This window comes from Antechinus flavipes, chromosome 1 (genome assembly GCF_016432865.1).
Source record: "Antechinus flavipes isolate AdamAnt ecotype Samford, QLD, Australia chromosome 1, AdamAnt_v2, whole genome shotgun sequence".
Classification (NCBI taxonomy): Eukaryota; Metazoa; Chordata; class Mammalia; order Dasyuromorphia; family Dasyuridae; genus Antechinus; species Antechinus flavipes.
Window position 1 is genome coordinate 16,109,058 of NC_067398.1, and position 25,157 is coordinate 16,134,214.

The 25,157-nt window shown below is 39.0% G+C and overlaps 1 protein-coding gene across 1 annotated transcript in view; it reads right to left on the reverse strand.

Annotated features, from left to right (window-relative positions):
* Positions 1-12,418: 12,418 nt before the first annotated feature.
* Positions 12,419-25,157, reverse strand: part of TBX20 (T-box transcription factor 20) — a 76,306-nt gene continuing 63,567 nt past the window's right edge. Inside the window, exons 7-8 of the mRNA XM_051970314.1 lie at positions 20,082-20,194; positions 12,419-17,527 (exon numbers count right to left, since the gene is read on the reverse strand). Of these exons, the coding sequence (XP_051826274.1) occupies positions 17,187-17,527; positions 20,082-20,194 (454 nt within the window). The 3' untranslated portion in view covers positions 12,419-17,186. The remainder of the gene's footprint in view (positions 17,528-20,081; positions 20,195-25,157) is intronic.

Genomic DNA, 25,157 nt, shown 5'->3' on the forward strand with positions numbered 1-25,157 from the left:
ACACTTTGCAGATTTTGTGTGATCCTCAAAAGCTATGTGTGATCCTGATACTTAACCGCTTCCATCCTCAGCTTCTATATCCATTAAATGGAAATAACAGCACTACTTCCCAGCTACCTCTCAGAACAGTTTTGAGAACAAAATTAGATTGGAAATTCTTCATCATCAATAGACTATCAAAGGGTTGGGGGACCTTGAGAAGCAGCTAAGTGGCATAGTGCATTAAGCTCTGGATTGGTTGGGAGACCATACTCAGATACTTCTTAACTGTGTGACCCTAAGCAAGTCATTTGACTTCATATCCTCAGTTTTTTGGGGTTTTTTTAAGTAGCTTTTTATTTAGAAGTTATACCCGTGGGTAATTTTATAGCACTGACAATTGCCAAACCTTCCCCCCACCCCTCCCCCAGATGGCAGGTTGACCAATACATGTTACATATATGTTAAAGTATAAATTAAATACAAAATAAATATACATGTCCAAACAGTTATTTTGCTATACAAAAAGAATCGGACTCTGAAATAGTTTACATTTAGTCTGTGAAGGAGATCAAAAATGCAATATCCTCAGTTTTTTCATGTTAAATGGAGATAACATCCACCACACAGGACTGTTGTGATCAAATGAGATCATATATGAAAAGTGCTTTATAAACCTTAATTCTCTTTAGAAATGCTAATGGTTGGACAAACTTTGAGAAGAAACTAGGTAGCTTCATGGACCTTTGTTGTTTGTCCTTCATTCTCAAAGAGGACCATGACATCATGGAGGAGATTGCCTTGACGTGCAAGTGAATTGGATTGAAGTGAAAGAGACTGTGCAATATTACTTGCCTCGCTTTCCCCTATAGAGCTCTGGGTCTAGTGGCAAGATATAGAAGGATCTAGTTCAAATCCTGCCTCTGACACTTCTTAGTTGTGTGAGCCTGGGTGAGATATTGAACTTCTCTGACCTCAATTTCTTCATCTAGAATGAGATTTGGAACAAATGACCTTTAAACACATGAAGGCAGGGCAGTGGTAAAGAATCTGGACCAGAAGTCAAAAAGACAGTGTTTGTAGAGTATTAGGCAAACCTTAAATTGCTATGTAAATGTTACTTATTAATTATTCAAGGCACCTTCTAACCCTAAAGTCTAGAATTCTATAGCAATTGTAGGGATAGGATATAGAGACTAAGCCTATGATTTTGGTGAACTGCTGATTAAGAGAGTTCTTCACTTCAGGTTGATATGTGCTAATTCAGTGTTTGGGAAGCTCCAAAAGGGAAGAAGGAAGAGCGGTATTAAACTGACGATCAAAGTGAAGATGCATGGAAACCTTGTGCTGACTTCATTGTTGGATGTTTTTGAAACCTGGACAGTTTACCAGCGGCACATCAAGAAACTGAGTCACTTCCATTTGAATTATTTTAGGAAGATTCTGAAAATCACCTGGCAGGATATGAGACCAGACATTGATTTATTTTCTCCATCTAACTACCAAGCATTCCAACTCTCAGAGAGCACAGCTTTATTTTTCAAATGCCAATGTACACGTGTCTATATCGAGAGAGAGAGAGAGAGAGAGAGAGAGAGAGAGAGAGAGAGAGAGAGAGAGAGAGAGAGAGAGAGAGATTTATGGAGAACTCACACAGGGCAAGCATCATAAGGTAGTCAGAAAAAGAAATACAAGGACACTCTCAAGATATCTCTTAAGAACTTTTGAGTTGATTGTTATGACATGGAAGACACTGGCACAGGACTGCCCAGCATGGTGTGCCCTTATCAGAGAAGGCATTGTGCTCTATGAGCAAAGCAGAATGGAATTAGCCCAAAAGAAACATGAAATGTGCAAAATTAGAGAAGTCACCCCAAATGTTCATAGAGACTATTTGTGTCTGCTGTGGCAGTACATTCCTAACGCGTATTAGTCTTATCAATCAGTCAGACGTGCTGTAACTCCCCTCTCACATAGTGATGTCATTTTGGTCTTCTTTGAGAACAACAACCAACAATCATGTCGTCTACAACTTTTAGTCTTAGGAAATTCCTAAAATATTAAGAGACTGTGATTTACCCAGGGTCCCACAGCCCGTTTGTTTCAGAGGTAAGACTTGAACCTAAGTCATCCTGTTCCTTAAGTGAGGAAGTGGTATAATTGTGATTGGGTAGGACTTGGGTCAGGAAGACCAGGGTTCAAGTTCCATCAAATTGTAAACACATGATAGGAATAGTACTGGAGATGGCGGGGGTAGTTGTAGTAAAGGCAGTAATAGTCGTGGTGGTGGTGAGAGGGGAGGAAGAAGAAGATGACGGAAGGTGGGGTAGTAGTAGTGCTGGTGGCGATGGTGGTAGTTATAGTGGGTAGAGTGGCAGTGATAGTAGCAGTCACAGTGGGAGGGGGAGGAGGAAGAAGGAACTGGGAGGTTTTGGTACTAGTGGTAGTAGTGGGAGGGTAGTGGTGATGATGGTGACAGTAATTGTAGTGGTGGCAATAATAGTGGTAGTAGTAGTCTTCAGGCTGGTGTAAGAGTTGTGGTGATGGTAGCCTTGGTAGTTAGATTAGTAGTTGGTAGTAGTGGTAGTAGTAGCCATGGTGATGGTAGTAATAATAGTAGTGGTGGTAGTAGTGATAGCATGGGTCGTAGTAGCAGCAGAAAGATTCCTCTGTTGTTCTGTGCCCTTCTTCTGCACTTTTTAAATTTTGTTTCCATCTAATTTTTTGAGAGGCCCACATTTTGCCTCTATTTCTATTAAGACTCATTAACCACATGTCCTTCTATTGAAAGTCCGTTTTCCAACATGTATAATACGTGATTCCTACTGATTTCTTAGCTATACTATTTTTGTAAATATCCAATGGAATAGCTAAAGAAAGACTTTTAAGGAACTGTGTGATGAGACAAGTATAAAACGGATCCCTATACAAGGAGAAGTCCTCAATTCAATTTAAGGAAGAGTTTTCAGTCTTGCCCAGAGACATAAAATATACTAAATTCTAAAACTACAAAAAACAAAAATAAAACAATCACTGCCCTCAAGGAGCTTGCATTCTAGAATGGTGAAACAATAGGTACACTGGTAAATAAAAACAGATACAGTAAATATAAAGCAGTTTAGTTGAGGACACTAAGAATTGGGAAAGTTAGAAAGCTTCCATTTAAAGAGTTTGTGTTTGACCTAAACTTTTAAGGCCACTAGGGGGCTAGGAAAACACTTAAATTTACAAATTGTGCAATAATAGTTGTAACCAGCAGATGGTAGAGAGAGCATATGAAACCAATATTTTCAATCCAAAGGTTTTCTAATATTTTAATGAATTTTTAAAAGGTGTAATTTTTGCTCTTGTTAGAAGTAAATCAGTTTAATAAATGAAACAGGAGAAGAAAATATAAACTACTATAGGCAATTCAGATGATAGAATTTGCCTACATTATTTGTGAAAATAAATCAGGTCTCTATCCTATTCAGTGATTTATTTCTAAGTATGATGTACAAATTGGTACAAATAATTTTCTACATTATTTGAGGTTCATATGATAAAATCAGGAGATAATTTATGGGCAACCATGGACTCCACTGATAATCTTATAAACCAAAGAGAAAGTGTGGAAAGCCCGTGCATATTGAATGTCCCTTCTGTGGCAAATATGTGGGAGGACATGGAAATGAGTCACAAATAATGGAAAGCATGGATAGCTTATGATTTGTATCACTAGGAGGAAAGCTCACATGGATGAGATCATAGTTTCACTTGAATATTTGAGTATTTTCTTTTAGATTTTAACTTGATGCAAATACTGGGATCTGAGTACATAGGCTAAAACGAGATTAAGGCTTATATAACAAAAGGTAAGTTTCAGCAGTTTATAGAAGCAGATCTGGAGTTAGAATGGAGAGGTCTGAAAGGCAGTCCAATACAGACCCTTTCATCTTACATATGAGAAAGTGAAGGTCCCCAGAGGCCACTTAGTGAGTGTTAGAAGTGAGATATAAGCCTAGGTCAAGCATCCCATATTCTACGTATACTATATAGAGTAGTTACTACACATGGTTATTTTAAGATTTTGATGATATGATGGGTATAAAGCACCATGTAAATTTAAATAATTATTCAGCTTTACTTTTGAAAAAAGTATTTTTGAAGTTGTACATCAGTTTCTGCCATATAAAAGATAATTTTATTTTTAATGATCGCCAATTTGGGATTTAAAACCAAAATATTAATTGTTGGAATCTTTACAAACTGCTAACTCATTAGAGTTGATAGATTTTTCATCTGATCTTACAAGATGTTTTGGTCCAGAACCTGAAACAAGGTACTAAGCAGAACTAATTGATACAATGCTTGTGTTTACACTTTTATTCATTGGAGTTCACAAGTATGAGAGATTCACAAAGTTAACTGTGTCACTTTGTGAATTCACACCTCCCTTGAAGCTCTTAGGGCCAGAGAGTACTATGGGAGAAAACCCATAATCCCTCTCTCTCGCATGCCACAATTCCTCTCTCTCGAATAAATAGAGCTTCAAAGGGGCCAGTCAGAAGAGTTTTCAGAGGAAGAAGCTACGAGTCGAGAGTTCAGCTGAAGATTGAGAAGGCTCTCTCAGAGGCAAGACAGATTCAACTTGGGTCTGGCTCTGGATGCTGAAGAAAGCGCAGAAGCAAAGGACAAAGCAACAAGAGCTCTTGGAATAGGCCTCTAAGCTAACTGGGCTAGATTAGAGACAATAAAAGATCTGAACTTTTATCACCTGGCTGCGTTTTGGGGTAATTATTGATCTGAACTGATACTAAGGCTGCCTCCAAGAAAACCTCCCCTGAGAAACCTGTTTCCTCCCAGAGAGAACCATCATCTTATATTAAAGAAGAAAAACACCAACAATTAATCAAATGGAGAAACATTTTTAAGGTAAAATCATGTACTGTTTGAGGATGTATTCTGATGGAAGTGGACCTCTTCGATAAAGAGAGCCTTAATTGATCAAAGATGGACAGAAGCAGCTACACCCAGAGAAAGAACACTGGAAAATGAATATAAACTGCTTGCATTTTTGTTTTTCTTCCCGGGTTATTTTTACCTTCTGAATTCAATTCTCCCTGTGCAACAAGAAAACTGTTCGGTTCTGCTCACATATATTGTATCTAGGATATACTGCAATCCATTCAACATGTAAAGGACTCTTGCCATCTGGGGGAAGGGGTGGAGGGAGGGAGGGGAAAAATCAGAACAGAAGTGAATGCAAGGGATAATGCTGTAAAAAATTACCCTGGCATGCGTTCTATCAATAAAAAGTTATTTAAAAAAATTTTTAAAAATAAGGTAAAATCATAAAAATGCTTTAAAATTAGCCATATGTTTCCTCAAATCTGTTTTACTAATAAAATAATTTCAAGTTGACCCATTTATCTCTTTTAAGGGATCTGTTAAAATTCTGTTGTTATATCAACAATGATGATAAAATGTTTGAAAGTTCACAGACTTTCCTCACAACAGCCCTATAAGTTCAATAGTACAATAATATGCTTATATATGTATCCTACATGTATGTATATGATGTGACATATATGCCACATATATGTAGCTATACATATATATATATATAATATATACACATATATACAATAACCACCATTTTATAGACGAGGTCATTTCTGATTACACAGCTAAATAAATGTAAGACGTTGAATTTGAAGCTGTTCTATATTTAGTTTTTTAAAAGATCTCTCATGTACAGGATGAAGCACATTTGGTTATGAAAAAGATATCAGGGACTTGCTAAGACAGAGTCCAGATGGCAGATTAAAGAAAACACCCAGAGACAACAATGATAAAGGGTTTGGAGGTTTCCCAACTTCCCGACATTCTCCTCCAAACAACTTTAAAATAATGCCTCAAATTAAATTCTGGAGTGGGAGCCTATAAAAGATCAGAATGAGATATTTTTCCAGACTAAAAAAAGATGAGATGTCAGGAGATATCGGTGACATGGGGAGGAGGCTGGCCAGGAGCCTCTTGAATGAAATGCCAGTGGTGAGCCTCAGTAGTGGTGATAACAGCAACGGAAGCTTTGGGAGTTCTCAAGCCAGAAATGATCGCAAAGAGATGACAAGGAACCCTGGATTATCACTGGACCCAGAACTGGGCATTTTTGGAAGCTGCTTTGCCCATACCCACTTCTGGGTCAGAGTTCTGGGTCAGAAAGATGTACCTTCAGTCAAGAGGAGTAGCAGGAACCCTGAGGGATGTCTATCTGGTAGTTCTGTTGCTTGTGCTCACTACAGCGTCAGAGAGAGCGCAGAGAGAAAAACTTTAAATCAAGAAGGAATGGAAGTCCTGAAAGACATTATCATTTCTGGTCCTAAAGGAGAGGCCTGTATCAGTATCAGCTGCAATCCCAAGCGGTCAAAGGCCCTTCCTAGTTGAGAACCAAAATGAAAACCAAGAGAGCAGTGACCACACTTTTTCTCAGATCACACAATCTTAGAACACTGTAAATTTCCAAATCCCAAAAATTAGTTCTGAAAAGAGCAAGTCAAAAAAACCTGAAACCTGAGAAAGAGCCCCTTCTCACCCTCCTACTGAAAACAGAACCCAACATTAACAAAGTTGCAAATTAAAAATTAGGGTGGCTAATGAGCAAATAAAAACCTGACTATAAAAAGCTACTATGGTGACAGGGAAGATCAAGTCACAAACTCAATCAAAACAACTACAAGCAAATCTCCAAGGAGAAAAAAAAATGTGAACTGGACATAAGCCCAACAAGAATTTCTGAAAGAGATTAAAAATTATTTTCAAAAACAAAAGTTGTAAAGGAAAAATTAGATAAAGAAATAAAAGCAAAGGAAGAAAATTCTGAAAAATAAATGAACAAAAAGCACAAAAAAATTCTGAAAAAATAATACTTTAAAATACAGAATTGGTCAAATAGAAAAAGATACTGTAAAGTGCAGGCTAAGATACAAAAGCCTGCTAAAGAAAATCATTTCTTAAAAATTAAAATTGGGCAAGTGAAAGCTAATGACTCCATGAGACATCAGTAGACAAAGTGAAAAAAATAAAAAATGGAAGTAAATATGAACTATTTCATTTTTAAAAAACTGATCTAGGAAAATATCCCAGAGAGATAATTTAAGAATTATTGGATTATCTGAAAGCCATGATCAAAGAAAGCATATTCACCACATATTTCAAGAAATACTCAACAAAAACTGCCATAATATCCTAATACCAGAGAGTAAAATAGAAAATGAAATAAATTACCAATCACCACCAGAAAAAAAATCCCCAAAATGCTAACTCCCAGAAATATTGTAGCCAAATTTCAGAGCTTCCAAGCTAAAGAGAAAATACATTTCAAGAATCAATAAGGAATCAACTCAAATATTGTGCAGACACAGTCAAGATCACACATGCTTTAGCAGCTATCACTTTTTAAAGGAGCCAAAAGGCTTGGAATATGATATTCTGCAAGACAAAAGATCTGGGAATACAACCAAGAGTAACCTACCCACTAGAACTGAATATAATACTTCAAATAAAAAAAGATATTTAATAAAATAGAGGACTTTCAAACATTCATGGTGAAAAGAGCAGAGCTATATAGAATTTTTGACCTTTAAATATAGTACTCAAGAGAAGCATAAAAAGTAAGCATAAATTTATAGAGCAATCATAAGGACCTCAACAAGAGTTTACCTTTCTACTTAGAAAGATGATTCATGAATCTTTTAAGAACTTTATCATTATTGGGACAGTTAAAAGAATTCTACATAGGAAAAATGTGCAGGAGTGAATAGATTGTGTTGGAATGGTATAAAAAAGCGGATAGCAAAAAAAGATGCGTTGGGAGAGAGCAAGGAAGAGGAGGAATAGGGGAAGCTATATCACATAAAAGAGGCATGCAAGGAAGAACTTTTACAGTGGAGAAAAAAAAAAGAACAGCCACACAAAAATTGAATCTAATAACTAAAAGGTTTCAAAGACAGAAAAATATATCTTCATACTCCATTGGTAATAGAAACTTTTCTTACCCAAGTGGGAAGTTGGGGAGAAGGGGATTAAAAAAGGGAAAGGATAATAAAAGAGAGAGCAGATCAAAGTAGTGGTGAGAAAAGGAGACAAGAATATCAGAATAAAAAGAGAAAAGAATAATATGGAAATATATTTTGCATGGCTTCACATGTATAATCAAAATCAAGTTGTTTGCCTTCTCAAAAACAGACAAGACGCCAAAAGGGAGAAGAGAATTTAGAACTCAAAAAAATTTCAAATGATTGTTTGAAAGGTTTCCATATGAATTGGGAAATGTCTAATGAAATAAAAATAATTTTAAAATATATCTCATAAGGACATCTAGGTGGTGCAGTGAATAGAGTACCAGACCTGGAGTCAGGAAGACCTGACTTCAAATTCTGCATCAGGCACTTGACACTTAATAGCTGTGTGATTCTGGGTGCGTTTCCTAATTCCGATTACCGGGAAAAATAATAAATAAATACACAAACAAACAAAAATGATGTCAGCATTTTCGTGGTGACAGGTTCAATAAGAGCTATGTAAACTATGTGACAGGTGGGCAGAAATGCTAACATGATCCTAGGATCGTGTGTACATTGAGAGACAGGGTGAGGGATCCAGATTGGTGAAAACCATAACAAGGACTTTAGGGGCGGCTTGTTGGGGTCCTTATTGGGGTGGCTTGTTGGGGTCCTGATCAGGGGGAAAGACATATCAAAGTGGGTAAAAACCTTCACAAAGACAGAGAATTCAGCAAATAACTTTGTGTGTGTCTGAAACTTACTCAAATTGGCTGGCACCTGGCCTTGCATGGCTGAACAGCTATCTGCACTCACTGGCCTGGCACCCAAGTTCTAGAACTAGCTTCATGTCCCAAGAATTAAAACAAAACACTAATGGATACATGATACTCTCCATATAGTTCCTCCTCTCTTTGTCTGATTTCTACAATTACAGTGGGACTTTGGGAAGGTCTTTTTGTAGGGATCCACTGAATAGTCTGGCCACGTCCCAGATTGCATGGCAGGCATTTTGACTATCTGGCAGCCACTTCAAATAGCCCCTCTGTAAATAACCCAGATGGTTATTAAAGGATTTTTATTATCATATCAGAGCTCCTACCCTCTTTCTTCAATATTAGCTTGCCCCTTTGGTGGAGGGTGCCCCTTGGTTGGGGAGGGGGAGACTTGGAGTTCCCTTGGTTGGGGAATTGCAGACCCCACACTGTTGCCAGAAAAAAAGGCAATTCCATTTCAATGTACTCTGTTTTCTCCCACCCATAAAGCCTCGGAAGCCTTGTGACCACTTGTGGGCTATGCCACATGAGACTTAACTGGATTTAACTTAAGAGGAATTGGGTATATTCTGTGGAGGATCCCACCCTCAGTGGAATGAACAGAAGTTCCCTGAGAGCAGGGATTGCTTGATTAGTAGCTTTTTAACCTCCGGATCTAGTACAGTGCTGGACACCAAGTAGGAGCTAACTACTTTGAATTGAAATGAAGTTGACTTGAGGCTAGTTTAGGCTCTACTAAAGTTGGAGCTAAGAGTAGAATGAGCTTCCAAGAAATGGGAAGTTCAGTTCTCCGGAGTTTAAAAACCAAAGACTGGTGTCTTTGGATCACAGGATTCCTGATTTTGATAAATACTCTCAAATGTTTCCCAACTGTGAAATCTTTGACTTTGTGGAAAAAAAATGATTGAATAAACAAATGAATCAATGTGGTTTTGCTGTTGCTTTACTAGCACCAGGCCTATCCCAAGGAAGGTGGAAATCCAGAATCATTCTTAGGGAGAATAAGACCTGTGTCACATCAACATACACATTTTTAAAAGAGGGAAAATTATGCGAAATTACTATTAAATGGCGCTTTAAAAGGTTAAAGGTTAAAGAATTCATAATCTGGTGCCACATAATCTGGAGGGTAGAAGAAGGCAAGAGAGAATGCTTCTGTGACGACTTGGGAGGAAGAAGGAGAAGTAGCCAAGCTTCTGGTCTTTTAGTACCAAAAAGCCAGGCTAAGACCTTCTCTCCCAATGGAGACTTCCTTGAGTTGTTGTCTATGATACACGGATCAGGACAGTTAAACTCAGAGTTCAAGACCATCACCCCTAGAGCAACTGTGATCTTCAAACCAATCACCTAGTCTGGAAGTACGTTGGGAGCGAGAGTAAAAAAAGAAAAAAGAGAAGGTTTATCTAATATGGTGGTACAGCATCCCATGTGCAGAGCCTTAACTATATTGGGGCAAGTGGGGGTTTGCCCAAAGGTGTCATTGGGAGGAGAGTACTTCTTCCCCTCGGTGAGCCCGTTGCCTGCCATCCTCATGCCAACATCGCTGAAATTCCAAGTCTCTCTCTCTTCTCCTAGACACACGTCCCTTCGTTGCCTCTTCCTCCATCGCTTGCCTTTTCTTTCTCGGTCTCCTCCTTGGTGTTGAAGAATTACAGTCCAGGAGTGCTCAGCCATATTGTTGAGGCTGTCATTGAACAATGGGCCATGAAGCTTTCCTGCCCCTTAACTGAATTTGCCAAGAAATAAGATAGTTCAGTCATGAATCAGGCTACATGCTTTGTCTCTACCAATGGTACGCCTCAAATCAATCACTCATCTGCACATACAGTAATATCCTGGCAGCAAAAGCAAAAGATTCTGTTGAATACACTGTTAGAGCAATGTTCTTCAAGTGGAACCTAGTGCCCTCTGACTATTAGTGCCCTCTGACTATTATTTAAGCCAGTCACAGAATTTTAGAATAATGGGGAATTTAGATGTCACTTAATCTCCCTCCTTCATTTTACAGATGAGGCAACTGAAGTCCAGAGAAGGGAATTAAGTTCTTGAAAACCACTTGACTAGAAGTATTGAATCACAGCATTTTAGTTCAGAAAACAACACTGGGAGATCAACTAATCCAACCCTCTCATTAAACAGATGAAGAAACGGAGGAATTCCCATTGGTTAGTTATTCCCAGAACTTCCAATTCAAGAAAAGGTCTCCCAGAACAGCCAATTTTCCTTTCTCTCTTGTCTGTGCTTCTAAATCTCCAGACTTTGCTCCTATCCATACTCAGGCACCTCCCTTCCCTACTCTCTCTAACCTTTCAGTTCCCTTTCATTTGTTGTCTTCCTCCATTAGGATGTCAGCTTCTTGATAACAGGGTCTTTTTGCTTGTACTTGTATCCCCGGCTCTAAGCAAGGTGCCTGCCATATAGTAAGTGCCTAATAAATTCTTGCTAAATAAATGACTTAACTGAGACTCAGAAAGGATAAATGACTTAATTGAAGTCTCTTAATACCTTATAAATGTCTAATCATAGGCTAAAGTTTTTTTTAAAAGATCACCCACATAGTTACAAGGTTTAGGAATAATCATTAAATGCTTAACAGTTTGTCTGCCAAAAAAAAAAATCTGAGAGGTTGCAATTAGTAGATTGTAAAGTTAATAAGAGCCAATAATGTGATACAGCAGCCCATTAGTCTGATGGAAAGTTGAGGTGGATGATGAAAAACCTAATTTCTAGAAATAAGTACTGTGATCAGTTCTGGGCGCCATATTGGAAAAGGAACATTCAAAAGCTGGAGATCATCTAAAGAACAAATGGGAAGTAAAGGGGTTACCCATATGAGGACCTGCTGCAGGAATAGGGGATATTTAAAATCTTGTAGAAGAGAAGGCTAGGGGACAGAGGAAAAGAGGAAAACATGTTAGTCAAAGGGCCATTACCAGGTGTCAAGCAGGTTATAGAGCAAAGTATCTTCAAGTAGAGGTAACATTAGATGGCCATTCAAGGTTCAGTTCTGAAATTCTGGGATTCTATGACTCTAGGTAGCTGAATATAGATAAATGGTAGGATAAATTAGAAGTATATATCAAAAACACACCATGTTTTAATGAAAGAAATTGATATCCACACATTTGCACATCTGTACAATTTGGGGGTGAAATATAATTTTAAGCTGTTTACAAATAACATTTAATGCTTCAAATATTACATACTATTGATATTACATTTCTAGCAGAAATAAATATATTGCACTTAAAAAGAAACTCCTTAAATGTTACGTCATAGTGTTATGCTTATAATTTATTTTTTTCATAAAACATTTCCCATGCCCTACCCCCCCATACACACACTTCATTACAAGGTGACAGTTCTCACACAATTAATTAAATGACAAATGAACACAGCAAACAGCAGAAGGGGGGTATACATTCTCTTGAATGGGCAGCATCCAGTTTTTACCTTTCTGTGAAAATAAATCTTCTTTAGATTTCTGAGAGTCAGAAAAAAGCTACTTTATTATTCAAGTGTGCCAGAGGTGAAATACAACCAAGTGTACTTCTTGTCCAGATACTAGATAGAATTCAAAGTTACATCACCAAAAAAAAAGTGTGTGTGTGTGTGTGTGTGTGTGTGTGTGTGTGTGTGTGTGTTGACTTGGCAACCATCCTTTTATATAACAGCAACATCTTTCAAAGGAAGGGGTACTGGATGGTGGGGAGTGGAGGGGTGGAGCAGAAAGACATAAAAATTATCATGGTTTATTTACCTACCAAGTAAATATACAGGAAGTTTTAGACTTTGAGCATGCTTCAGAAAGACATAGAGCTATTTTCTAAGTAATGTGGGATAGTAGGAAGGACTTGTTCCAATGACTAAAATTTTCTACATCCGCCATATTGCTAAAGGATTTTCTCTCCTTCAATTTTCTTGGCCTTTTTTTTTTTTTTGGTATCTTACTCAAGTGTACACAAAATCTTTGTTTTTCAAAAGAAAAGGAGGAAAATATCTATTGGTGGTTGATTTTTCTCTCCGCAATTACTCTTATGGTGATATCTGAAACAATTCCGCGGAGTAAGCCTGTGAGTTAAATACCCCGATACCTAGAACAATGGCTAAGTGAATAGCATGGCTATATTTGACCTCTAGGAAGGAACTCTGATATTTGTCATCTGGGCCATATGTCAGCAGGATTGAGAAGGAAGCTACTGAGACCTCCCCAGAAGGCCTTGCAACCGATGGTACAACCATTTACGTAGTCGCTTCAGGACCACAATTGAGCTCATGGATGTTTTTCAAACTTCCTCTCCAATGACCTCCTATTAGGTTGGCAAGTCACCCAAGTATCCAAATCCTTCTCTTTCACTCCCCTGTTCAGGGCCCAGAGTGAGAGCTGGAAAATTTCCAAATAACAATACCTGGGACTGTCAACCTGAATCATTTACTGAACTAACTCTAACTCTCTGACTCCATCTGTCTCTCTCTTTCTCTGTCTCTTTCTGTCTCTCTCTCATCTTTAAGCAAAAACTAAAATTAAAGAGGGGTTAGAGTCCTCAGCAATAAAGGTAGATTCATTTGTATCTTTCTAATTTAGAATTTGTCTAAAGTTCGCCTTGTACTGGCTCTGGGAGAAAAGTTTGCCAAGCAAACAAATACGATAAACAATATGAGAAAGGGACTCTTCAAAACTACCTGAAAAAATATTATAGGCAAGTATTTTTTAGAATCAGCAGGCCAGCAAAAATAAATGATGATTATACCTATTTTCACTTAATCATTAGAGTCTATCTCACAAATCTATTAGATACCATTGTAGAGGGCAAGGAGCAGTGGAGTGAGTAAGATGATCACTGCTCTGACCTGGAGGTTAGAAGATATGGTTCGAGTCTCACTTCTAGCATGACCAAGGGCAACACATCTGAGCTTCAGTCTCCTCATAAGTACAATGGTGCTAGGACTATTTCTCTCTTGAGCCTCTCTCATGGGGCTGTGACACTTCAATGAGATGGTATATATAAAAATTCTGTGTAAACCTTTAAACAAACGTGAGCTATTTCTGTCATTAGCTGCACGACCCTGGACAAATCATGAGTCACTTGCCCTCTCTAAATCTAAATCCCCTTTTGTGAAAGGGGATACAATATTTGCATTACCTCTGAGACCTTATGAGAAGAGCATTAAATATGAATTACCATTGGACACAAATTAGCTAGTCATTGTTAAAATATGTATTTCAACTCAGAAGTTTGGTATATTTTGAAAAGAACTGCATTTTAAAAATTAAATTATATAGAATTTTCTCTTTTTTATATATATTCATATTACCATTCCTCTTATTTTAAAGTAGTGAGTAACTCTGACAATATTTTCTATGCCTATAAGTTATAAATTCCCAGAGTGTTGAGAAAAAATTTTTGGAATCCCTAAAGGAAAAGGATTTTTATATGGTAGCCAGTGTTCCAGGAAAGGAAGGCTGCTGGCAAGATGGGCTTCCAATCTCATGTTTCCCTTCTCCCTGTTTAAATAGTACTATAAAGCTTTTGAAAAGACAGATTAAAGACCTTATGCTTACCAAACAACAGGCTTTGATCAATTGGTTTCTGGCCTATTAGTTTTTTGACCTAAACTAATGATTTCATGATCAAAAATTGAAGACATGAAGTTCAAACAATTTCTGTGAATTAGGGCATTTAACAAAAACATACAAACCTAACAGTGATATGTTGATCTGGGAAGCACCAAAATAGAACTAAGATAATCTTGCCAAGTCTCTCCAAAGAGAAAGTTTGTGTACGGGCATTCTATACAATAAACTCAAGAGCTGGACAACCTAGGAGAGTATTAGTGAAAGTGGAATTTTATTTTGGGTCATTTTTACTTTCAGCAATATTAAAGAGACTCTGGTAATAGACAGAACTATGAGATATTAACACATTCATCCATAATTGATGGGGATTTACTTTATATGCTAAACACAAATGCTTTCAAAAATGATTTGATGTTTTGTAAAGTATGTCTTGTTTAAAAGTAATTTAAAATTGTCCAGGGACATAGAAATAAGGGCAGAAGCTTCTCAAATGGATGTCGAACAAGAGATGTTTCTCAATAACTAATCTGTGGAACACATCAGAGAAATTCATGTGCAACATTCCACCATGGTCTTGGTATCATGACAGCAGGTTATACAGCATGGCACCGGGGATTCGGAGCTGGTCTTTAAGTCTGGAAAACTTAGCTTGAAATTTGCCTGAGGCACACGCCGGCTGTGATGTGTTGTATAAATCACTGCAGTTCTCCAAACCTCAACTGTAGAATGAGGGAGCGGGGCTAGGTAACCTCTAAAGTTCCTTTAATATAAAATCTGTGATCTCATTATCCATTCTTATAGACTGGGGTAGCCCCAAGGAGGCATTTAAATGTGGAAACCATCAGGCTGATGAAACCATGGCCACTGAGGCAATGAATATATCGCGCCACCCCAGAAATGTCTCTATCGTCAGCTGCCCCATTGGATAGAATATTGGTCATATAGATTACGCAATTCATTTGCATGCAAGAATGCAGCAGAATAATATCGCATAACCCATCCACCCCCTAAAACAATAACCATAGAAGATGCTTGGATGTTTTAATGAATGCAGACATTAATTATCGTGTTCGTCCTGCCTCCGGAGCCCAAGATACCCACAAAGGCAATATCGTTAAGAATGGATGTTCGGCTACAAGTTACTCAGGATTATTAGAATGGTAAGCCTGCTGCAATAGTTATATACACACCACAAGAACCCATGAGAGACAGCATCCAGTTGTGGACAAAGAACCACACGCGGAGCCAAGGAGACCACGTGTCACCTCAGATACATACCTGCTGGACAAGGAGGACCCTGAGCATGTTACTTAAGGAATGGATTACTTCCAGGTAAGGAAATTCCCCATACCAATGAAATCATGGTTAGGCCCCTATCCTTAAACTATGTGAAGGTGCAAGTAGCAAAGATGAATTCCTTGGTTTCCCTCTTACTTTCTTGATTATTTGGATATAACGCTTCCAGATGAGAATAATCCATTTGTTGATTCTCTAAGTTTTCTGAGTAGGAGAAAATGAAGAGGAGGGAAAGAAAGACCAAAATGAACCTTGAGCACACATTCAAATAAAGATATCAAGATTTTTAGAAACCTATAGTGCATTTCAGTGCATTCTATAACCTATATTTCTTTCTTTCTTTCTTTCTTTCTTTCTTTCTTTCTTTCTTTCTTTCTTTCTTTCTTTCTTTCTTTCTTTCTTTCTTCTTTCCTTCTTTCCTTCTTTCCTTCCTCCCTTCCTTCCTTCCTTCCTTCCTTTCTTCATATAAATCATGACTAAATTCAGCATCTGGAAATCTCACCCAAGGGATCATGTCAATCGTTAATAGGTGCTAGCTGACCTTGGAATTGGGTAACATCAGCATGATACAGGAGCTGACCTTCGGGAGATGAGAATTTTGCCCTGTGTGACCTTCAAACTCAGGCATCAGTGGCAGGCCATGCTTTCAGATCAGGTTCAAAGTCTATAGTGACAAATGAAATAAATATTCCAATGCTGCTCGAGACTGCGTGTTTTAAAGTGCTCACTGATGAATCTATATGCAGGATTTCTTTTTTTTTTAAAGAATACCACTTCTGAAAATAAACATTCTGTTTCAGAGTGAGATATCTACAGTCTCTTACTTGAAGATTTAGAGAAGCAGTTTCCTATACAAACAAAATGTAAGAGTTTGAGAGAGAAGAAGAAGAATGGGGGAAGGAGGACGGAGGGAGGGCAAAACAAGTCAAGGTGGATGGGAGGTTCTGGCCTATCTGTATTACAGAAGGATGCTGGGAAGCAACTACTGCCTAGTCATGAACCAAAAAAGACACCCTTCTTCTAGGGGTTCCTTTCTCAGCAAACTAATGCTAAGGTAAACTAAACATGCTCAAGCTACCACGTTACAAATATTTCATTATTGACTCCTGTTATTTACAGGGAAAGATGGTGTTCTATGATTATAACCTATTGTATTGCCTCTTGTGAAATTCTTCGAATCAGTGAAAAAACAGAAAGAAATCTTATCCACGTTGGATTTGTCCATGACTGCATCCACAGAGCGTTTTATACACTGCTGATGTGTGATGCGCTAAACTTTCTCTGAATGTTCCAGACGGGCATTCCACTAAGCCAAAGATTAGCCCTTCTACACATGACCGCTGGCCCCTAGTGAATGCATCGTGTTAGCAGTTGATGTGATCACGGGTCCATCTCTCCTCCTGAATGGTTCCATGCCTCCTGGAGAGTCTCCCAACCAACGCCACATCCCCACCCGTATCTTCATACCAAGGTTGCCTATTCTACATCCAGGTTGCCCTCCGCGTGGGTCAGTCATACAAATGGTGTCATCACTGTGGAGGAGTGGCGCAGTCCCTGGATGGCAGCGTAAGGCCCCTGTTGGAAATAGTGGTGGTATCTGGGCATGTGGAAGGAAGGGAACGTGGGCCCGCTCCCCGGCATGGAGGTAGCGATGGCTGATGGCGCAAGAGGCATCCCTAGGCGGCTGTAGGGGGGCAGAGAGCCCTGGATGGGGTGAGGAATGGACGTGGCAATGGAGGCGGTGCTGGTTCCCAGGGCGGTCAGAGACTGGGGGTGCTGGAATCCGGGGAAACTGGATGAAGAAGATACCCAGGAGCTGAGCGACAAATTGTCAGATGCAGTAAAAGCTGATCCTGGGAACAGAAAGCAAGGGGATTAATTTTGATAAGTAAATCAAGGACTGGATAGTCTATCACAATTACCTTAAACAACAATATTGTTAAGTATATTTCAAAAAAGACAGATAATGAAAAGTTTAGTCGAACCTGAGTATTATGGAAGGGATGGGGTGGATGCTCATAAACAATGACCCACAGGGTATGCATGAGTACAATAGGTAATTACAAAGCATATGCAAAGTTGTTTTGGGGATTAAATGAAAAAAATATATCTCATGGGGATGGCCAGTGCACTTCCAGAGAGCAACCGAGTCATGGTAAGCTATAGGAACTCTAAACAGTGGGTATGAGCCTTCATCTTGATAGTGTCACCATGGGGAAATCCAAGAACTTAATTTGACCAGCCCAGTGCTGATCAACAAAGTAGCCGAACCTTCAGATCATGGAGATTCCCTACACTCTTATGAATGGACCCTTCTGACTCAAAAGGATGTAGGATTGTAATCTGAGGAACCTCGGAGGCCATCTATCTAATGTAACCTCTTCATTTAAAGATGGGTAGACTGAGTCCAGAGAGTTGAATTGCCTTGCACAGGGTCATTCAAGAGGGGAGTAGGAGTACAATGAGTACCTCTTAGACATCCTCTTTCCTTAGTTCAGCCTTGAAGAAGGCTCCTGCAAAATTCACCGGCTTGAAGTTCCAGTTGAGTTAAAAATGTGCCATGATTGTCACCCAGAGCTCTATAAATAGAAACTTTCTGTTCTGAACAAAGGGGATTATAGTCTTAGCATGACCTGCGCTGGCTAGATCACAACCAGGGCACCATGGTCACTTCTTTTAGGTGAGGATGTTGGCAAATAGGAAGGTGCCCAACATGGGGTGGCCAGGAGGAGGAGCAGTCTAGAACATACATCCTCTGACATGGAAATGTTTAGGTTGGGGAAAAGGAAAGCAAACTCTGACCCACGCTGGCTGGGTGGGCCTGGGCAAGCTCCCCACGACAAGCCGATACATGTGAATTGTTCATCCATATTGGCGGAGAGCATTCTCTACAATGCTGAAATCAAACAGAACAGAAGTGCATGAGACAGAGGCTCATGATAGTTCCTGTGATGTAGTGGATAAAATATCAGGCCCGGCATCAGGAGACTTAGGTTAAAATCCTGATCCTGGCAGTTACCAGCTCTGTGACCTTAGAAAAGTCATCTGTACTCTCACTGGGACTCTGTTTTCTTGGGTATAAGAGGCTCATTCTGACTCCAAATATGTGCTGCCATAGAGGTGTCATCTAGAAAAAGCCTTTGCTCTTTTCAGGATGACTCCAGAGCTAAAAACAAGGGGCAATATTATAGGAAAGTGGATATAGTTTTATATGAGACATTTTCTAACATTTACAAATGCTCTTTTGAATTAGTGAGTTGCTCATCACTGGAAATGATCAAGAGGCTGCAAATTTTATTTTAAGGACTGTGGTAAAAAGTGAGAATTCACTTTCAATACGTAGATTTTATAAAAGGGAGGGACTAAAGAACCTAGATTTGGGGGCTGGAAAAGACCTCTGAGCTAGTAAGGATCTGAGGCTGGATATACTATGAAACTGCCTGATGACATCAGCATATTGAACTCAATATCTCAGAATCCAGAATTCAGAATTTGAGAACACCACAGTGATCATCCACTTTGCCAACCAGCCCTAAACAAGAGTCCTTCTACAAGATACCTGACAAATGGTCATCTAGACTTTGTCCAAAGACCTTCCGTGAGGGAGAATCTGTGACCCCCTCCCCAGAAGCAGCCAGTTCCACTCTTGGACAGTCCCCGTTGTTGGGGAGCTTTTTCCTGACATCAAGCCCAAACAATGAGTATCTGTAGAAATCATTTTCAGAAAGTGCTTGCCGGGATTTGTTTTTTCATTTTATTGACCTCAATCTCAATACAAGGCAGGCAGATCAGATATTGTCCCTGTGTTACAGATTTTAAGGAATATCTTTGACCTGGTAGAGCTGGCACCAGGATTCAAATCCCTTTTTTATCTAGACCAATACTTTCCCCCCTGAATCACAAAACCAAGATGAGCCCCTAGGCTGCAGAGAAGATAACTCCATAATAATTCCAATTTTCTTAGGATTTTAAAGTCTGCAAAGTCCTTTCCTTATAACAACCCCCAAGATACTTTTTGTTATTCAGTCCTTTTCAACTCTCCATGCTCCCATTTAGAGTTTTCTTGGCAAAGATACTGGAAGGGCTTGTCATTTCTAAGGTGCTTAGAGATCAAAGAGATTAAATAATTTATTCATGGTCCCCCAGGCAGGGTATGAGATAGGATTTGGTCACAAGTTCTCTGGCTGAATGTCCAATATTTCCCTTCACTCCTGTCCCTCCAATTTAAGCTTATTATTTGCACCCAAGAGCAATGCCGTTCTGTTTCTGGTTGTTAGCTCCATGAGCTGTACAACCTGAGGAGTCCCTGAAATAAGCCTCCAGTATATGGCAATATAGTAAATTCCTTTCTCACATTGGGAACAAGTCCATGCCCACGGGATTATCAGGTCTCTGTAGTAATCTCACCTCTATTTTGTGCTGTCTGGCTCTCATCTCCCAGGACATCTTCTTCTCCCCCATAGGTACGGATAGGTGAGCGGGCATAGGAATGCTTCTGAATCAGACTCTCAACACTTTCCCTGGAAAGTGAAAATAATGGCACATTTTTAAAATGGAATAAAGATGATAATAATGTTGTTGTTATGTCCAACTCTTTGTGATCTTGCCAACCAGTCTGTCCATGGAGGTTTCTTTGCAAAGATACTAGAAGGGGCAGCTATTTCTTTTTCCATTAGATTAGGGCAAACAGAAATGAAGTGACTTCCCCAGGATCATACAGCTAGTAAGTGTCTGAAGCTGGATTTGCACTCAGATCTTCCTGACTCCAACTCTATCAACCATACTTCCTAACTGCCTTCAGTGTCATAGCAGCAGCAACAGCCACAACAATAGCTGCTATGAATAGTTTACCAAGGTTTTTTAGTCATCTCATTTATAGTAGCGGTAGTAGTGGTGGTGGTGATGGTGGTGGTGACAGAATCAATAATTGTTATGAATAATTTGTAATGATTTGCAGTAATAAATTTAGTACTAAGTAATATAGTAGTAAATTATAGTAGTAAGATTTTTCTAGTTGCTGCTCTCTGGTTCCCTCTTTTCTTCCCTCCTAAATTCACAGAAATGACGGAATCTCAACATCCTTCAAACCAAAACACGGTAGGAATCCCTTTCTCTCTGTGGACTTGCATGGACTTGCATGTGGACTTGAAACTCATGAAAGAATAAAAAGAAACCTAATTAATTGATCTGAGATGCATGTGTCCTGACCTTATTTACTGTTTGATGAAATGTTATCACCAGATATCACCAGAAAGCAAAATATTCAAAGATCACTGGTACATCATAATCCCTGTGATCATGGTTCCTGAATAACTGAAAGACATCAAGCTGTACTGAATACAGAACCACCTGCGAGATGGGGACACCCAGATCCAATTCCTGAATCTGTCCAATTGGACATTGTGACCATGGGCCAAATACTTAATCTCTCAGGACATCCAAGCAACTCTGACACAATCTAGAAGGTTGCAATCTGCCATATAAGAGGAGCTTCTCATTAGGATTTCCCTTCATTGGTGAAGTCTTATTTAGGTCTGGACCAATAACAGAATAACTGGCATTTATAGAACACTTTACAGTAAAGTTTCCTCATGACAACTCTTTGAGGCAGAGATGGTAAGAGTCCGGATTATTTCATGCCTTATTTCAATATCGCCAGTATTTAATTAGCATAATGCCTAACACATGGTAGGCATTTAGTAAATGCTTGTTGACTGATGGATTGTCAAAATTAAGTGAGTTGCCCAATCACCCAGCTAGATGGTGTTAGAAACAGGATCTGATTATACATCTTCAGACTCTGAAATCACACTGCCTTCCAAGAAAATGCTTCTTTTGATAAATAGACAATTAGGAATCTCTATGGCCGCAGATGAACCAAAAGCAATCTTAAAATCTTGCGTCAGGGAATATGTGGTCCAAGAGTGTCATAGATGATATAGAGAGAACAAGAGAGTATAACTTCTAAATAATTGGGGCTGGGAAGTTAGAAATAAGAGGGGAAATTGTGCCTGGAATTGGATATTAAATTAAATTTATTAATTAATATTAAAATCACACTACAGCCTATCAACCCAAGTGTGAAGGCTATCTTGTAGAATTCTCACTTACAACCACCCTTCAATAAGCACCCTTCAATAAGGCTGGAAATGAGGAGGTGAGATGAGTGTGCACCAGGTATGTCAGCACCTCTAGGCTGGATAGACCATCCTCGATTTCTTCCCTAATGCTGGTGTGTCTTATCGGGCTCTAGATGATGCTAGAGGGACACAGTCTCCTGTGAATATCCCCACTCATCCCAAGGATAACACAAGGTGACAGAACCAGGATTAAACTGATAGGTACACTACACATTTCTCAATTGGCCCCTTGCCTTTACTGCATTTCATCTCACCAATTATGAGCTAATTCTTTTCAAGCCAGACAAGGTTTCTTGCCAACAGCTGGCTCCTCTAAAGACCCCAGCAGGCTTATGAAGGCAGTTGGTACCACCTCATGCAGCTGTCTCCATGAAGCCCTGGCAATGAGGGAGCACAACTTGTGAGAGCTTCAAGGTGCTGTCCACACGGGGATTTGCTGATTAATGTTTAAAAAACAGTTGCTGGGGTAGGGAATGTCCCCATGACATACTTGATCTTAAGTCTAAATGATCAACAAGACAATAAATCAAGCTTTGATTTGTAGTGCTGTTGATTTCTGAGATGTAAATGCCCACACTGAATATCTAACAATTGATCCTCCTGAAATGGTTAGAGCTGGCTCCAGCACACCCTGCCCCTGTCCACACTTCTGTTCTCCCAGCTGTACTCAGTCAGATACTTTATTCATCTGTGAAAGGAGGAGGCAGATCGTTGTGTCCCTTCTAATTCTAAATCTATAATTCTCTACCTTCTAGGAGCATGATTTAAAACAAGGTCTTCCCTGACTTTATCCATTCCACAAGCCAACCGACTAGCTCAAGCTCATGTGTTGATGAACTTCTGTTATTTATTCATCTGCCCTGATACTAACTGGCCAAGGCAAGAACACTAATGAAGAGCTAGATTGTCCATCAAAGAGCAACCCAAATAGGATACTTTGATCAAGAATAAGAGTCAGGAGTCTAACCGATACAATAAGTCAAATTAGGGGAGGATCACTCCACATGAAACCCAAACCACATAGTACTATTCACTTTAATTAAAGCAGAGTCAAACAGATGGATAAGTAATCGGGAACAAAGGAGACTGTATTTGCTCTTGTCCAGCCCAGCTTCTCTCCTCTGCATTAGTTTTAAGTTATTGCAATCAGCGTGCATTCTGCTCTGCTGCTGAGCTGACTTTCTATACTTCTGACAGCTTTCTATATGTCTCTATAGTCTTTAGATTTATTGTTTCATAGCCTCCTCATAATATTCTAACAGGAGCAGTGAGATGGTACAGTAGAGAGACTGCTGGTCTGAAGTCAGGAAATTACTAGCTGTGTGACTCTCGGCAGGTCACTTCACCCTGTGTGCCTCAGTTTCCTCATCTACAAAATAGTAAACAACTCCAGTATCTTTGCCAAGAAAACCCCAAATTGAGTCATAAAGAGTGGGACGTGCTTGAAAAATGATTGAACAACCATAACAGTCTAATTTAGTAATAATAGATTGCATTTATATAATACTTTTAAGATTTACAATCTCATTTGATCTTCACAAAATCCCTGGGAGGGAAGTATTATTATTGATTAATTTTACAGATGAGGAACCTGAGGTAAACAGACATTTAGTAACTTGCAGTTAGCGTCTAAGGATGGATTTGAACTCATACCTTCCTGACTCCAGAACCAGCTCTCTATCCAGTGTGTCATACAATCAAACTCTATTGCAGAGAGAACAGCTCTGATGAACTTCCCACATGGTTCAGATGCCAAACACATTTTGCCAAAAGACTGTTTTGTAGAAACTAGGCAAGCTCTCACATGGAGCTCAGGAGAAGCGATCCAAGGACACCCTCAAGGTCTCTCTGAAGAACTTTGGAATCGATTGTGGGACATGTTGACAAAGCACCACCCAGCACAGCGTGCCCATATCCAAGAAGTCTGTGCTCTGGGAGCAAAGCAGAAGGACTGGAGCTCAAAAGCAATGTGAGATGCATAAATGTAGAGAATTCCCCCCAAATGTTCAAGTTTGTGTTACACTCGTAGCAGAGTCTTTTGAGCTCCTATTGATCAATCAGCTACAGTCATATTGCACCTTGAAGCCCAACTTAGTAATGCCATTTTCATTCTCTTCCAGAATGAAAAACAACCAATCAACCATATATTATGTATGTATTTGTCTCCTATACACTATCTCCACTGTAAATCACATGTAAAACACATGTATATGCATGTGTATGTGACAATAGCTGCTCCCTCACACAATGTGTCCCACGTCATATCTGGGTTGTACTTTGTGCTGGCAGAGGGATTTCCCACTCTAGGAGCTATGGCACTGAAGAAATCACAGCAACTTTTGAATATTTACATAAGATTCAGGGGCACTAGTATATTATTATTATTCAGTCATTCTCTGATGGTTGGATTTTTGAAGGAAGCTTCTGACATTCTGATATACAAATAAAGCAGCTGTGAATATTCTTCTCTCCTCAAGTCTCCACAACACTCTTCACCCATTCCATTAAGATCTCCATGGAGGACTCCATTATATACTTTATTTTAAAAAGGGGGGAAGCAGCTCTGAAGTCAGGAGGACCTGAATTCAAATCTGACCTTAGACACTGAACACTTCCTAGCTGTGTGACCCCAGGCAAGTCAATTAGCCCCAATTGCCTCAGAGGAAAAAAAGGGGGTGGAGAGAAGAATCTGCTTTTCCATCTCACAATCTTTTGACATCTTTTCCCAACATTTCCTCCTTTACTCCAATATCTACTAAAAGGCTGGTTCCCTTCTTGGTCAAGAGATCAAACTTAAATAGAACAAACGATACATAAAGATCCCCATGGACTGAATGTTAACTTAGAAAACCACATTAGCATTATCCATATTCTGTTATAATTTTGTTTTGCTGAGTATTTCTCAATTATATTTTAACTTATCCTCACATTTGCTTCTGACATGTTTTGGTTGCAAAGTTAATTTTACCTCTTAATATTCTGGGTAATTCCAAGCTTTGAAACACTGATCTGCATTGATAGAAGAAGCTTCCTCACCTGAAAGCTCCTCTAAGTACAAGTTCATTCCCTATCCTTGAAAGATTGCTAAGTCTATTCCTTTTTATTATTTAGCTATTGGGAGAAATTATTCATAAATGCATACACATATCTAAATATTTATATATACATATATCACTTACTTATAGATTCTGAACATCTATCCTTTGGTCAAAATATGTATTGCAATTTTCTTCCCAATTGTCTTAAAAATATTGCTTTTTATTGTGCAAAATCGCTTTATCTTTGTATCATCAAGTCAATCTATTTTACCTCACTGATTTCTTCCATCTGACTGACTGACAAA